Consider the following 16,047-nt stretch of genomic DNA (forward strand, 5'->3'; position numbering starts at 1 on the left):
AAAAAAAAAAAAAAAAGACTGCAGAACGAGTTCAAAGCCACGCTGAACAATTTAGTGAAACTCTGTCACAAAAACATTTTCTGCCGGGCGGTGGCGGCACACGCCTTTAATCCCAGCACTTGAGAGGCAGAGGCAGGCGGATCTCATTGAGTTCAAAGCCAGCCTGGTGTTCAAGAGCTACAGGACAGGTTCCAAAACTACAGAGAAATCCTGCCTCAAAAAAAAAAAAAAAAAAAAGAAGGAAAGAAAGAAAGAAATGAAAAACATTTACAAAAGGGTCTGGAAAAGGGTTCAGTGATTCAGAGAACTTCCTAATCTTGCAGAGAACCAGTTTCATTATGTCTGGTGGCACACTGGTAAACTCCAGTTCCTGGGGATCTGAGAGCTCTCCTGGACTACAAGGGCACTATGCTCAAATGCCCATATACCCACACATAGGTACACACACACAATTTTTTTTCCCCTTCTGTTTAGCCCTGGCTGTCCTGAAACTCACTCTGTAGACCAGGCTGGCTTAGAACTCAGAGATCCGCACATAGTTTAAGATAAGGGAAGCAGTGGCGGTAGATGGCTCGAGTTGGAATGCTTGCCTACCATATGAAAGAACCTAGGTTTAGGAAGTAAGAAACCAAACAAGGCGAGAGGGAGGCTGGGGGTACAGTTTCGTGGTAGGGCATTTGCTTAGCATGTATGTCTCCCTGACCCATCCCCACCACCCTCCCCAAAAAAGCAGCCAGACAGTGGTACATTCCTATAATCTCAGCATTTGAGAAGTGAAGAAAAAAGGATCCAGAGTTCTAGAACAGCCTCGGCTATCTCAGCTGTGTATCAAATTCAAGGGTAGCCTGGGATACATCAGAACTGGTCCTTACTAAAAAGCACTTCATGTGGCTCTAGCCTATGTCATGACATCACAGTTAAATGCGCTGAGAAGGTCAGCGTCACAGGACCTGCTATACTGACTCCCTTTGAAAAACAGCAAAGAGAATTGAAATCAGCTAGCATGTCAAGTGCGCCAGCTCCTTCCAGGGCAAGACCAAGATGAGGAAAAAGGCCTATTTCTATATTAAAGGTGTGTGCCACCAAGCCTGGCACTGGGGTTCCTGCATGAGAACCGTGGCTGGTGGGCCCTGACCTGCAACATGGCTTGCCAAGTCTGCTGTCAGAAGACTGAAGAAACTGGAAGAGCAGTAGCAATGGAACCATTTGAGGAATCCACAGCCTACAATAAATGGGCTAATAAACGATGTAATGACAACGGAATCATAGGATAGCAGGATAGCAACCAGGCGTGGTGGCACACACCTTTAATCCCAGCACTCAGGAACCAGAGGCAGTCAGAAAGATCTCCATGAATTCGAGGCCAGCATGGTCTAGAAAGAGAGTTCCAGGACAGCCAGAGCTGTTACACAGAGAAACACTATCTCAAAAAAATAAAGTATAAGATATCATTTGTTGGGGCTGGAGAGATGGCTCAGTGGTTAAGAGCATTGCCTGCTCTCCCAAAGGTCCTGAGTTCAATTTCCGGCAACCACATGGTGGCTCACAACCATCTGTAATGAGGTCTGGTGCCCTCTTCTGGCCTGCAGACATACACACAGACCGAATATTGTACACATAATGAATAAATATTAAAAAAAAAAAAAAGAAAAACAGCTTAAAAAAAAAAGATATCATTTGTTTTAGGCATGATCTCACTACGGAGTCCTCACTGGCATGGTCTTACTATGTAGACCAGGCTGGAATCTGAGGCTTACACAGCCCTCCTCCTCTAAGATCCCAAAGAAACGGCAGACTCACAAGTCCTTTTAAACCCTTCAGGGGTTATTATTTCACAAAGAGGGGAAGAGGCAATAGCATTTGGTAACAAACAATAAAGGTGAGTGTCAGGGGAGGTGACGGATGGGGCTGAGATCGCAGCAGGCACTTCCAGGAAGAGTCAACAGTCAGTGGTGACAGTGGCCGAGAGCTCTTGGATGCGCCAGGCACTGCAAGCCTTGCACAAGATGTGCCCGTCCAGCGGGTAGCAGCCTTGACACTCACCCTCAGAGGACAGCAGCAGCCCACACTCCTGTAGGGAGAAACAATACCTTCCCATTAGCCCGAGAGCGCTGTGTCTTCCCTTAGTGCTCTCCTGCAGCATCCCGGGCTCTGCAAAGCCCTTGTTCTCATTCAGGGACCCCTCACCTCACACTTGTAACAGCCAATGTGGAAACTTCGGTCCAGAGCAACGATTCTCACCGTCTCCTCCTGACCTGGTTCTGGCATGATGGCCCCACCACACACCGAGCACCGTGGGGCAAATTTCCTGAGGTGGAAGGGAACCATAGGGACTTTCAGGTCCCTCCCTCCCCACAGGAGGCTCACAATGGAGCCTAGCGAAAAGTGGAAAGGGAAAGGAAATGAGAAGGACTGGGAAAGAAAGGGATGTCAAAGAAAGAGAGGACCAGAAGTCACAAAGGAACATGAAGCGACAGGACAGGTCAAACATTCCGAGTCAAGGCAAGACCTGTGGAAATCCTCAATGCAGTGGATCTGGCTGGTGGCGTCCACGGTGAAAGGGATGCCATCGAGGCCACGGTGACACACCACACAGGTGAAGCAACCAGGGTGGTAAGCCTTCCCCATAGCCCTCAGGATTCGGTCCAGGATGGGCTCAGAGCATGTGGAACACTTCTCCAGGGTGGCCTAATAGGAAAGAGGAAGGAAGGTCAGACAGAAGCAGCGACAGCCAGGGAGGCTCGCTGGCCACCCACCCATCTGCTGTGCGCAGCTCCCACACAGGATTCAGTGGGAGGTGACCGTGCATCTTTCAGTTCTTATCCCAGCACTGTGGCTTCCAGACAAGGAATTAAGCCTCCACACACTTCCTTCTCCAGTTGGCTGAGTCACCAGTAATGGCTGCCTCTGAGGAACGCTGTCAGACTTTCACAAATGACCCAAAAATGCCTTCCAGCTGGGTATGGGGACTGGCGCACATCTGTTTTCCTAGCTCTCAGGAGGCTGAGGCAAGAGGACCATGACTTGAGGGCCAGCCTGGGCTACACAGTGACAGGAAGGAAGGAAGGAAGGAAGGAAGGAAGGAAGGAAGGAAGGAAGGAAGGAAGGCTTCTCAATTGAAACGAGCAGCTGCTCTCCCCACCCCCTTCAACTGGTATCCACATTTAACTCCTTCCTTGCTCTGGGGGCTGAAGCTCAGGTGGTAAAGTGTTTGCTTAGCAATCCTGAAGCCCTGGATTCCATTTCCAGCACCCCTAAAACACCTGGTGGCACATGTCTGGAATCCCCAAACCCCACGGATAGAGGCAAGAAATTCTTCCTTAGCTAAGAGTTTCAGGCCAGCCTGGGATACACAACATATTATCCCAAAGCAATAAACTAGCAACCAAAGAAACAAAACCCAAAATGCTCTTTTGGTTGATGGGCCAACTGATCTTTGGAAACATGTGCCCCATCTCTCTTAGACGGGAGCCCGCCTGCCCATCGTGATGCTTAGTTCAGCCCCCTCTCCCCAGCCCAACCACTCACCACGTAGCAGCTCTCACAGTAAGCCCTCCTCTCTACAGCGTAGAAATGCTGGCCCCGGAGCTGGGCCCGACAGGTAGAACACACAAAGCAACCAATATGGAAGACACGGTCCAGGGCCACAACCCCAGCTCCATCGCCAACCACATCTTCACCACAGCCACCGCAGCGACCTGAGGATAGAGAGCCATGAGATCAGTCTGCACAGCTCCACCGTCCCCACCCTCTTCCCACCCTGCCCACCAGGCCAGCTCACCAAAATATTCCCCACTGGGCGGGTGGCTCATGTCATGCACCAACTTCTTCGTCAGTCTCTCCAGCTCCTCTTCCGGAGGTTGGCTTAAGGGGACCTACAGTGAGAATCAGGGCATTGCGGGGCGGCCTACAGTCTCTGATATCATAACTTATCCGTAAGATCAGGAACCCTGAAGTCTCATCTGAGAACATCTCTCAGAAGCTGCTGGGGGCAGTGGGGAGCCCTAGCCCCTTCCCTTTGGCCATCTTAACCCTTAACCTCTGAGTATTGTAAAACCAGGAACGATGTATTCATTTATTTATCTCTGTGCAGTGTCTCATACAGCCTAGGCTGGCTTGGAACTCGTTACGTAGCCAAAGATGACCTTAATGTTCTGATCCTCCCGCCTCTACCTCCATCACGCCTGGTTTATGTGGTGCTGTGGATGGAACCTTGGGGGCTTCTGCATACTAAGCAAGCACTCTACCAACTGAACCATATCCCCAGCCCTAAAACCAGCATCCTAAGCAACCCCCAGCCTCCAAGCCTCCCAATCAATGACCACAAACCACAGTGCCCCCTGACCCCCATCCTGGCTTACCTGGGGCCCATGCCCGCCTCCTCTTCCTCCTCCTGCAGGGCCATGTATCCCAGCAGCTTCCTCCTTAACCCCTGGTCCTGGCTCACGGTGACCCCTATAGCCAGACCCCCAGACTTCACCACGGCCTGGCAAAGGAAAGTGGGGGCCCGGAAGAGGCCCAGAGGCCTGAGAGGCTCCCCGCCTAGGCAGTCCACAGCCTCTCACAGGTTGAGCCACCTTCACTTGCACGGGGAAAGCAGGGCCAGCCGGAGTGCTGGCGGTAGCATAGGAGGCTGGGGTAGGTCCGCCATAAGGGGATGCTGGGAGCATAGGGTTTGGACCAGCACCTCCACTGGGCTTCAGGGAGCCTGCACGGTAAGCATGGGGTGGAGGGGCCTCAAAAGCCTGGGGAGATAAGCAATGCAGAAACAGTGAGTAAGGCCAGATTCACCATCCATGCAAGCCAGGTGGGAGCCCGGGGGAAGCAATGACTTTTGACAAGTTCCCAGGAACAAGGCCTGACAAGAAGGAAGCTCGGGCTTCCTGGGCTTCCTGGAGCCAGGCGTCCATTAGTTGCGAGGAGGGTAGGTGGGGAGTGGAAAGGGTGATTTGAGGAGAGAATCCACAAAAGGGAACTGGCTGGGGACGGGGAAGCAGAAAGAGGACACAGGACACAGACCTGTCGGTCTGGTCGCCGAGGAGGATGGCTGCGACCTCCGTCCAGATCCGCCAACATGCTGGTGAGCGAATCGATTTCAGCATCCAGGCTTCCAGGGCGGATGACGCCCCTGTCTGGCGGGAGCCCCTGGAGACAGAGCCAAAGCAGGGAGAACAAATATAGACCACAACCCCTGGACTTCTCTCACCTTCACCCCGAGAAAGAGACCCACACACCCTACCCTCCCCTCCAAGTCTCACCTGCAGGCGCTGGGGTGCTCCGTGGGATCCCACCCAGGAAGGCCCCCGATCGTCCGGTACCCCCGGAGGCTGGTAACATTGTTCAGGTGGGAGGGGGCAAAAATTGACCCTGGGGTGGGGCTGGAGTGCTGTAAGAGAGAACAGACGTGGGAATGGAGACGGGGTACCTCCTGAAGGCTGCCCTTTTCGGGGCGCCTCTCCTTCACGTACCTGGGGCGTCTGGGAATGGATAGGAGTTAGGGAAGGTTGCACAAGGGTAGGGGCCTCTGGCTTGGGGAAGAGACAGCAGGAAGCAGCCGGGCAGGGAAGAAAAGGCGAAGAAGAGTGGCCGGCCAGTGGCTCTTCCGCCACTCCCGGGTGTGAAAGAGAGGAACACTTACTTGCTCCGTGGGCCAGCGGCGGCCCCAGGGCGCCTCGGGGAATCGCTCTTCCCTGAGGGACTCTGGAGGGCTCTGGCTGCTTCGGGGGAAGCCAGGTGGGTCCCGACATGGTCTGGAATGGTTACTCCACTCCAGACGGAGGTCAGGGCCCCCCACAAGCCCGGAGCCCGGAGCCTTGAGCCCCTTTCCTCCCCTTGCGTCCCCCGCCCCGTTTGGGACTCCCGCAAAGAAACTTTTTCTGGCTTTTTTTCCCCTTCCTCCCCAATTTTGGGGACAACCACGCCCCCTGACGTCACCGCATTCCTGGGGGAGGGTCACGTGGTCCCCTTAAACCCTAATCTGCAATCCCTCCTCTCTCTGGTCCCCTCCTGCTAAGAAAGAACCGCCCTCCTCCGGAGCCAAGCCACAGGGTGGGCTGCAAGCTGCTCAGAGAGGCTGCGGCCCAGCAACTCTCTGTGATCCCTGCCCCGGTTCTGCACGTGGCAGCCTCTTGGCCGGGACTCCAAAGGCTTCTGGTCTCCACCCCCTTCCAGATCTCTGCCTTCCCACCCGCCCCCTCTCACCTACCCACCAGCAGGGCTCCACCAGCACGTAGTGTTTTGGTCTTTTATTAATGGTCAGTAGTTAGAAAAATAAGACAAAACACAAACATCACCACCCAAGGAAGTGAGGAGAGGGAGGCGGTGCGTCTGTGGCCAGGATGGGGACACTGAGGTAGCCTAGAGTCACAGAAGAGACCAGCCCCTCTGGTCAAGGCACCAATGAAGGAAGCGGAGGCAGGCCAGGGACAGGGCCGCGGTGTCGTCCCATGTACAATGAGGACGGCCACCAGAATTAGTGTACTATGCCCCCCCCCCATCCAAAGAAGGCCGTGGTCCCTCTAAAACATCATCCGGAGGGCAGGGTCCCTAAAGGGTCCATTGTTGAGAATGGGCCTGGGCCCTCTCTACCCTGTATGAACAGGCATCAGAGATCAGTACAGGTGACCGGAGTGACACCATGAACAAGAAGGGTGGGGCCTAGGTCACGGCTCAGGATTTCCAGCAGCGCCAGGTATCTGGGGTAGCGGGCAGGATCGGCCGGCGGTCGAGGCAGGTACAGGAAGGTAAGGGCTGTAGTGGGTCCCTCCGCCCCATCCCTTCCTTCTGGCCCCCCAGGGCCTCCTCCCGTGCCTCGCCCCTGCTGGGCACGCACCAGACCGTTAGCACTACAAGCCAGAGCCTCAGCCTCTTCATCTCCTCGACCACCATTCACGAAGTCCCCTTCCTCCTCCTCAGGCTCCCCAGTCTCGGCCCCTTCACCCCACACCACCTCTTGCACCTCTGCCCGGATCCTGAGTTGACTCAACAGAGCCCGCAGCCTTCCCTCCGCTGCCCCAGGAGCCTCCCTAGGCCCCAAGCACAAGAAGATCCGGAGCCGGGCACTGTGCCATGCAGGCACCATGCTTAAGATAGTAGCCATCTGCAACAGGAAAAGGCCACAGACGTCCACGTAGCCGGGCCCACCCCGGGGCCGCAGCAGGTTCAAGGGCCACACGTCCACGTGATGTAGCTGAGCGCTGCTACCGGACCCCCGGCTTAGCCTCTCTGGGGGCAAAGCCCCACAAGCCCGGGCGAGAACCACATTCTTGTTCATCTTGAGAGCATCTGCCACCGTGGCCACGTAGTCCTGGGGACTGAGAGCCCTGGGGCTCCCTGGAGCCCGAGGTGGAGGGAACAGCGTGCTCAGGGCAGGCGACCCGCCCTCTCTGGCGCCCTCTGCAGGCTCGGAGAAGGCTGGGTCTGTTAGAAAATGGTCCTGGGGTGGGGCGTCATCATAGAAGCCGAGCACCAACGTGTTGGGCTTCATGCCGCCTAGGGGCAAAAAAAGGGAGGCAGGAAGGAACAGAAGTCAGGCTGAGGGTTGAGTTGACACCACATAAAATGCGCCCACTCACACTTAGGTCAGCCATGAGGTATGGCATCTTACTTGGCTGGGGCCCCCGTACAGCAACATTATACGCCCGTTTGCACAACGATTTGGCGTTCTTAAACACGTTCACATGCATTTGTTTGACTATCTCTAGGAATAATCTCCTCCACTTTAAATATATAAATTTCACATTAGGATTTTTTTTTCCTCTGTGGGAGGAGTGGTACTGGAGAGTAAACCTGGTGTTTCACCCACACAATCAACCACTGAGCTATGTTCCCAGTCCCAGTTCCAAGCGTTGGGATTATAGGTGTTCGTCACCACTATCCCGTGAAGTTCATGGAGGGCTGGGATGGACCCTGAGCCTTCCTGATGCATGCTAGGTAAATGCTCCACCACTGAGCTACACAGCCTTAGCTCTGGGTTCTTTTAGGGTTAGGGTTGGTTGTTATCCACCTCAGGCTTTAAACCAGCACATCCTTTTCACACTAGGAGAGGCCATTTCATCCAGACGTGATGGCTCCTGTCTGTAACCCAAGCAACTGGGAAACTGAGGCAGGGAGATTACTACAAGTTTGATGCCAGTCTGGGCTACACATTTCAGGCAGCCCAGGCTACAGAGCAAAAGCCTGTCTCAACCAGAAAACAAACAAACTGACAAAAACCCAGAGATTTGCCAGGGGTTGGTGGCGCTTGCCTTTAATACCAGTACTGGAGAGGCAGAGGCAGGTGGATCTCTGTGAGTTCGAGGCCAGCCTGCTCTACACTGTGAGCTCCAGTTTAGCCAGGGCTGTTTCACAGAGAAAGCCTGTCACAAAAAAACAAAAACCAAAGCAAAACAAAAACTCAGAGATTGAAATTGAACTCTCCTGAGGAAATGAGACTTCTGTAGCCCAGGCTGGCTTTGAACTTGCAACCCTCCTTGCCTCAGCCTCCACGGTAGCAAAGGTTACTGCCTGCATCACCAGGCCTGAGTAAAATAAAATCAGCCTGACCCATCAAGTTCATGACATCCCAGATCCCTCCAGGGGAGGATGGGAGTGAGCTGGGCTCTGCAGCTTCCTCCTGCGGCAAAGTTCTAAGGACAGAGGTCTGCAGCCTGGTACCCAAGAGGAGACAGAGCATCTGGTGTTGTCAGAGGCCAGATCCTGGAGAAGGCGCTCACCTCATCTGAACCTAGCCGCAACGCTGTGAGATAAGACTGTTTATTCTCCCCTTTACAGATAAGGAAGGACCTCAGGCCCCACACCAATGAAGTCACTGGCCTAAAGGCTCTGGCCTGAAAGGGCCTGAGTGGAAGATAAAAATGTCTGTTCACGCTAGAGGCGGTTCTCTGACCTACCTAACTCAGCTTGGACCAACCTCAGTGACCGAAATCTCTTGTCCCCAAAGTCCCAAGGGTGCAGCAGGAAAAACATGGGCCGCTCAAATTCCTGACCATAGTTGTTGAAGTTTGTTTTGTTTTAGTTTTTTCATTGTTTTGGTTTGGTTTTGGTATTTCAAGACAGGGTTTCTTTGTGTAACAGCTTTGGCTGTCCTAGAACTAGCTTTGTAGACCAGGCTGGCTTCGAATTCACAGAGAATTCGAATTCACTCCGGGGCCTGGTATGCAGTCAGCTCTCTGCTAACCTCCTGTGGGTACTCGGCTGTCAGGCTGGTGCTGCAAACACTGTATCAACTGAGCCATCTTACCACCCCAACACCTCCAGATGGTTTCTCTGTGTAGCCCTGACTGTGCTGGAACTCAATCTGTAGACCAGGCTGGCATTGAACTCACAGAGATCTAACTACCTGTTCCCAAGTGCTGGGATTAAAGGCATGCACCACCACTGCCGGGCTTTCCACCCTATTTTTTAAGACAGGGTCTTACAGAATCTAAAGCTCACTGCCTGGGCCACACCGCACCCCCCCCCCCCATGGACTATACTCCAGTCTCCACCTTCCCAGTGCTGGAATTCAATGGGCACAGAGGTGCCTGGCCTTTACATGGTACTAGGATCCAAACTCGGGTCCTTTGTTTTGCACAGCCATAGCTATACCAGCTATGAAACATCTATGATAGCTCCCTGGCCCCTTTCTTTTGGCGGCATCTTCCTCAGGGTCACTGTCACTAGTACAGTAACCTTTCCAGAGAAGAAGAGCAAAGGCCCTCAAGCGCTCCAGGGGTAAATGGTACTCAGTGGATCCCCGAGCCTGCCAGCAGAAGGGAATAGCTGGGTGTGACCCAGCAAGCCAAACTGATCACCCACCACCCAGTGGTGCTACCGAACCCTGCTTAGCACTAAGCCCTGCAAAGTTCAATATTTGTTGACCTTTAGCCTGCCTGACTGCAGCTGAAGAAGGAGGTGTTTGTTCAGATGACAGACACTGGGATGGAGGTGACTGAGCTTGGAGGTGCCTGGGGTACAAGGCTGCAGGCCTTGCAATATGAGTCCCAGAGCTGGAGCTACGTGGTGGCGCAGGCATGTAATCCTAGGTGCATAGGAGATTGAGGCAAGAGGATCTCAAATTTGAGGTTCTCCTGAACAACTTAGTGAGACTCTGTCTCAAAAAAAAAAAGGTGAGATGTAGCTTAATTGTAAAGTATCACTAGAATTCCCCAGTGAGGGGCTGGGGTGTGACTCAGTGGTAGAGCACCTGCCTAGAATCCCCCAGTGAGGGGCTGGGGTGTGGCTCAGTGGTAGAGCACCTGCCTAGAATCCCCCCGTAAGGGCCTGGGGACATGGTTTAGCGGTAGAGCACTTGGCTAACTTAAGCAAAGCCCTAGCTTCAAACCGCGGGTGAATGTTGGGGGCGGGGGGCAGGAAGAGTCACAGAGGAGCCTGCAACATTCTGTTTTATCCAAAAGCATCACTCCCATATACCCTCAAGTATCCTTGGTAACCTAGGGACCCCGTTCTCCTCCTTCCTGCCACCTTGATTGCCTGTTTGTTGGTGTAGGATCTGGCTGTAAAACGCAGTCTGTCTAGAACTCCTGCCTCAGACTCCCAAGTGCTAGGACAACAGGCATGAACCATCATCCCAGCTTCCCAACTGCAGAGTCTTTGCAGGCCAGGCTCAGTTAGCATCTCACCACAAAACCTTTGCTGACCACAGCAGTATTAGGGGCTTTCCCCGTCTCTGAATTCTGGTGGTTAACGAGCATCTACTTATTTGCAGTAGCATCTCCCCGGCCTTACTGGGTCTCAGACACTAAGCAAGATTTAGCCCAGTTGGTATTTGGACAAAAGAAGTTCTGTTTTAATGGGGCCTTCTAAAGACTCAAAACCATTTTCCCACTCTCCTTGGAAAAATACTCCCCAGAGCCCAAATACTCTCTACTTGTTGCCTCAGAAAAAAGAAAGAGCTGAGGATGGCTCTCCGTTTATAGAGTTCTGTCTGGCATGCACAAATCCCTGAGTTCCATCCCCAGTACCCCCTAGAGGGGGCACAGTGCTGCAGGCCTGTGATCCTCAGCTACAGAGGGAATCCTGAGCTCCACTGGACCCGTCTTTGGGAAAAAACAAAACATGGCCAGCAAGACGGATCAGCGGTGCATTGGGTGTTTGTGGCAACCTTGATGACCTGTGTTTAGTCTGTAGCATTCAGATGACATATGAAGAGAACTGACTCCTGCAGGCTGTCTCCTGACCTCCACACATGCACTGCAGCATGCTTGCACATGTATGTGTCTGCGCATGCATGCACATACTCACAAAAATGATTAAATGTAATTTTGGTTTGTTTTTGTTTTTCACAACAAGGTTTCTCTGGGTAGCCCTGGCTGTCCTAGAACTCATTCTGTAGACCAGGCTGGCCTCAAACTCAGAGATCCACCTGCCTCTGCCCCCAGAGTGCTGAGATTAAAGGCATGCACCACCATTGCCTGGCTAAATGTAATTTTTTTTTAAAGCCAGCCGCCAGCATCATGCCCTGTCTACACCACATCTCCAATCAGACATTGTGGCCAGTGTTATCTCTGGCCCCTGTCTTATCTGCTCTGTGTGGCGAGTCCCTTTGGCAGCCACAATCTAGCTGATTCCCTGAAGGAAGGGGCAGAGATGGAAAGGGGCCGCTGACACGGCTGAAGACAGAGAAGAGCAGCTCACCAAGGCCAGAGATCCGTAGTAGATGCTGGGCCCCCTGGCGCACAGAGGGCGACAGTGTGAGATCCACAAAGGCTTTCACTTGGGCACGGTCCACCAGGCTCAGCCATGCGCCATACTGTGGCTGTACAGGGTCTGACGGTAGGGAGTCTGCAGAGAAAGCAAGGAGAGAAGGCGGTGAAGGTACAGACACACACCTGACCCCAGTGCTCAGGGGACAGAGGCAGGAGGATGACAGATTCAGGACCAGCTGGCCTGTGCAGAGAGAACCTACCTCACACACACACATCAAAACAACAACAAAAAAGGACTGGCAATCTAGCTCATTAGTGAAGTGTTTGCCCAGCATGTGCACAGTGCTGGGCTCAGTCCTCAGCAGTTCAAAAGCAGGGGAGAGACAGAGAGAGAGAGACAGGGTGGGGGTGCAGCTATTGGCCAAGGTCATTCACTCTTTATTAGAGCTGGGGCTGTATTTCAATGGTAGAGCACCTGCCTAGAATCCCCCAGTGATGGCCTGGGGTGTGGCTCAGTGGGAGAGCCCCTGCCTAGAATCCCCCAGTGAGGGGCTGGGGATGTAGTTCAGCAACACCTGCGTTGTTTAAATCATTTACTCTTTCCTAGAGTGCAAAGCCTACGTGAATCTGAACAGAAACATGGGGCATCTGACACAGAAGAAAGGAAGGACAAGGGCGAGAACAGTCACTCACCAAGGTCTCCCAGAGTGACATGGCCCAGAACATAGAGTCCCCCCTTTTTTAGCTGGTTGGCTAGTCGTAGCAGAGGCAGGGCACCCCGAGGGTTTCCCACCAGAAGCAGCAGCTGGGGCCTCCAGAACTTCACGTGCTCCTTGCGGACGTCCAGGCGGAGCAGGTACTTGCGCACCTGGGAAGCAGGAAGAGGTGGGAGGGGGACGGGAAGAGCTCCACTCAGCAGCTGCCGGGGGCTCTTCTCAGATAGTAACCCAAGCCCTCAGGGGTGGGAGCAGGAAGCGTCCCAAGACTACCGCCCACCCTTCCTCAGGGCTCCCCAACCTGATGGAAAAGCAAGGCTTGGCTGACATAGCCCCAACTGCTGGGTCCTCCTCGTGCGGTGAGAAGAGCAGAAAGCAGGCCCATGAGAAGGAGGGACCCACCAGCGGCCCCAGGACTGATGAGGAACATCATCAGGAGGCAGGAGGCCACCCCAAGCAGGCAGGTGTGCCAGGAGAACAGGCTAAAGGTGGGGCTGGGATGGGCAGACAGAGGGAAGGAAGAACACTCAGGGCTGGCCCTGAACACCTACCTGTCCCTTGCTCTAGTCCCCCATCCTCCCCCTTGAGGCTCCCTCCTTCCTGTTCTTCCTTTCTTTTTGGTTCTCCCAGGCATCGATGTTTCTCACCGGAAGTTGGGGGCTGAAGCCCACTCCAGACTCAGGCAAGACAGGTCCACCGCGGCATAGGCCACCAAGTAGAAGACGGTGACCACGGCAGCCAATGTGTTCAGCTTCCCAGCCAGCAGGACCAGCTGGGAACAGACCAAGAGGTGAGCGTTAATCAAAAGTGCCAATTCCAAGGACCGGCCAGATGGCTCAGTGGATAAAGATGTTTGCTGCTGAGTCTAACAGCCTGAATCAATCCCTGGAATTCACATTCTCGAGAATCGATTCTCCGGAGCTGTCTTCAGACCTCCACACATAGGTATGCACATATACACACTCAAGTCTGAGCAACCATTGCAGACATGTATGAGTTCTAGACCATTCTGGAGTGCGTCTCAAGTTCCAGGACAGCCAGGGCTACATATTGAGATTGTCTCAATATAAATAATAAATGCCAGCATAACCCAAAGAGTGCCAGTATGTGTCTGTGTGTGTGCGCGTGTATGTGCGCGCGCGTGTGCATGTGTGTGTACATGTGTCTGTGTGTGCGTGCGTGTGTGCATGTGTGTGCATGCATGTGTACATGTGTCTGTGTGTGCGTGCGTGTGCATGTGTCTCTGTGTGTGCATGTGCGTGCGTGTGTGTGCATGTGCGTGCGTGTGTGCATGTGCGTGTGTGTGTGTGTGTATGTGTGCATGCATTCGTGCGTGTTTGTCTGTGTTTTGTTTTTATGCTCTAACTGGCTAGCCTGGCCACACGCTTGTTGCAATCCTTGTACCTACTGGGTGTTAAGATACTATGCCTTGAGGATTAAAGACCGGGCATTAAGCTATAGCAGCAGGTGATTTTTATTTTCTGAGTTATCTAATGGGCCCTGAACACAGGTTTGTTGTTGGAAATCTATGTTGCAAATATTTCTTGCTGGAACAGAGTTTACATGTTTTAATGTTTTCTTTAGATATATAAAAATCTTATGTTTTCTTAAAAAAAAAAAAAGATACTATGCCTTGATCACCCACTTTATTTATTTTTAGGCTGGGTCTTATCATATACCTCAGGCTGGCTTCAATTTCAATCCACTCCCCTACCCCCAAATTCAGACTACAGGTTTGCAACACTAGCTAGCCTATGTCCTTATTTTCATTTATACCTCTGATCTAGACCTAAGATGGGTTCTCAGTCTGCTAGCTAGACAGTGAAGGTCAGGGCAGCTGAAAGGAAGACTTACCTGCACCAGGCCCCAGGAATACAGGACAGCACCCCAGGGGTTGCCCCCTCCAGAAACCACCTTGGCCGGTGCCAAGATGACTCCTGTTAAAAAAAAAAAACAAAACAAAACAGAATCATACCAGACACATGAGTCTGGGCCTAGAGGGGCCAAAGACAGACCCAGGAGGGCAAGCCCAGAGCAGCACGCAGACCCAGAGGGCACCACACCGAAGAGGTCATCCTGGGCCAGGGCATGCAGGATTCGGGAGGCACCGATGAGAGAACTCATGGAGGCCGAGAGTGCCGTGGCGTAGATGCCGATCAGCACAAGTGGGGACCACAGGCTGATGCCACGGAAGAACCCGTAGTCTTCCTGAAGCAGGGTCCTAGCAGGAAGAAAAGGAAGAGGTAGGGGTCGTCAGCAAGCCATCATAAGGTCCTCATGAGAAAGGGTACTTCTGACGCTGTGTTTCTAGAGCTGTGTCTCAGAGGGGGCCTTGTGATGCTAGCACTCAGGATGAAGAGTCAGGAGGATCTGGAGTTCAAGACCAGCCTCAGCTACATAGAAGGAGTTTGGGGTCAGCCTGGATTATCTGATACCCTGCCTCAAAAACACACAAAAGAAGTTAGGTCCTAGAGCCTGGCAGGATGACTTACACCTGTAATCCCAGAATTTGGGAGGCTGAGGCTGGAGGATTGCCGTGAGTGTAAAACCATAGGATAAAACCCTGTGAAAGAACTAGTTAGCCGGGCAGTGGTGGCGCACGCCTTTAATCCCAGCACTTGAGAGGCAGAGGCAGGCGGATCTCTATGAGTTCGAGGCCATCCTGGTCTACAAGAGCTAGTTTAGACAGGAACCAAAAGCTACGGAGAAACCCTGTCTTGAAAATCCAAAAAAAAAAAAAAATTAGTTTAGGCCAGGAAAGATGGTGCACATCTTCAGGAGGGATGAGAGAATCTCTGGTTCAAGGGCAGCCTTGGACGAGCAGTTAGGAGAACTTCCTGGTAACCATGAGGACCCGAGTTTGGATCCTAGCACCCATGTAACAAGCCAAGCATAGTTGTAGCCCCACAGGAGACAAGGTTCTCTGGGTTCATTGAGAGACCCTGCCTCAAAATAAAGAGAAGCCAGATGAGAAGGGGGTGGGAGGAACGGGACCACCACTACACTATCGATGGCAGCACTGGGGTGGCAGAGGCAGGCGGATCTCTGTGAGTTTGAGGCCAGCCTGGTCTACAGAGCGAATTCCAGGACTGTCAAGAATGTACTAGAGGATACCTGATACCTCCCTTTAGCCTTGGAGAGGAATGTACACATGTTACACACACACACTTTTTAAAAATTTAATACAAAATCAGGTGGTGGTGGCCTTTAACCCCAGCACTTGAGAGGCAAAGGCAGGTGAATCTCTGTGAGTTCAAGGCCAGCCTGGTCTACAGAGTGAGATCCAGGACAGGCAAGGCTACACAGGGAAACCCTGTCTCGAAAAATAAGAATTTAATACAAAATAAATTCCTCCTCAGTGAATATAGCCCTGACATCTAGACAAGTCTGACCTATACCTCAGAGGTGCCCAGATGTGTTCATGGCATCCACCGGTTATCTCTGATCTCCCTGGAGCTCATCATTCCCAACAGTACACAACCAAGAGGCAAAACATTTGTACAAATACAGATGACTAGAAAAGCGACTAGGGCATGCTTGTGCATGCCTGTAGCCACACTGCTCCTGAAGAACGGTGGGAAGACTGCGTGTTCAAGGCCAGCCTGGGCAACATAATAACCTACTCTATCACCCCAAAAAGAAAACACAAACAACAACAAAAAAACCGTCCGTTACTAGAAAGG

General features: G+C 52.7%; 2 protein-coding genes across 3 annotated transcripts in view; both read right to left on the minus strand.

The window, feature by feature from the left end:
• Positions 1–1,790: 1,790 nt before the first annotated feature.
• Positions 1,791–6,073, minus strand: Trip6 (thyroid hormone receptor interactor 6). The gene is made up of 9 exons (XM_005371431.2): positions 5,639–6,073; positions 5,259–5,386; positions 5,020–5,145; positions 4,362–4,745; positions 3,782–3,875; positions 3,529–3,698; positions 2,510–2,688; positions 2,188–2,308; positions 1,791–2,071 (listed from the first exon to the last, which is right to left on the minus strand). The coding sequence occupies exons 1-9, from the start codon at positions 5,745–5,747 to the stop codon at positions 1,940–1,942; spliced, it is 1,443 nt and encodes a 480-aa protein (XP_005371488.1). The 5' UTR covers positions 5,748–6,073; the 3' UTR covers positions 1,791–1,939.
• Positions 6,074–6,230: 157 nt separating this feature from the next.
• Slc12a9 (solute carrier family 12 member 9) overlaps positions 6,231–16,047 on the minus strand; it is a 16,702-nt gene continuing 6,885 nt past the window's right edge. For both annotated transcript variants that reach the window (XM_005371433.2, XM_026778172.1), the window contains exons 8-14: positions 14,428–14,585; positions 14,219–14,301; positions 13,012–13,136; positions 12,666–12,858; positions 12,342–12,516; positions 11,638–11,784; positions 6,231–7,491 (exon numbers count right to left, since the gene is read on the minus strand). In XM_005371433.2, coding sequence (XP_005371490.1) covers positions 6,605–7,491; positions 11,638–11,784; positions 12,342–12,516; positions 12,666–12,858; positions 13,012–13,136; positions 14,219–14,301; positions 14,428–14,585 — 1,768 coding nt within the window. In that variant the 3' untranslated portion in view covers positions 6,231–6,604. The remainder of the gene's footprint in view (positions 7,492–11,637; positions 11,785–12,341; positions 12,517–12,665; positions 12,859–13,011; positions 13,137–14,218; positions 14,302–14,427; positions 14,586–16,047) is intronic.

The sequence above is a fragment of the Microtus ochrogaster genome, unplaced genomic scaffold (genome assembly GCF_000317375.1).
Source record: "Microtus ochrogaster isolate Prairie Vole_2 unplaced genomic scaffold, MicOch1.0 UNK109, whole genome shotgun sequence".
NCBI classification, from domain to species: Eukaryota; Metazoa; Chordata; class Mammalia; order Rodentia; family Cricetidae; genus Microtus; species Microtus ochrogaster.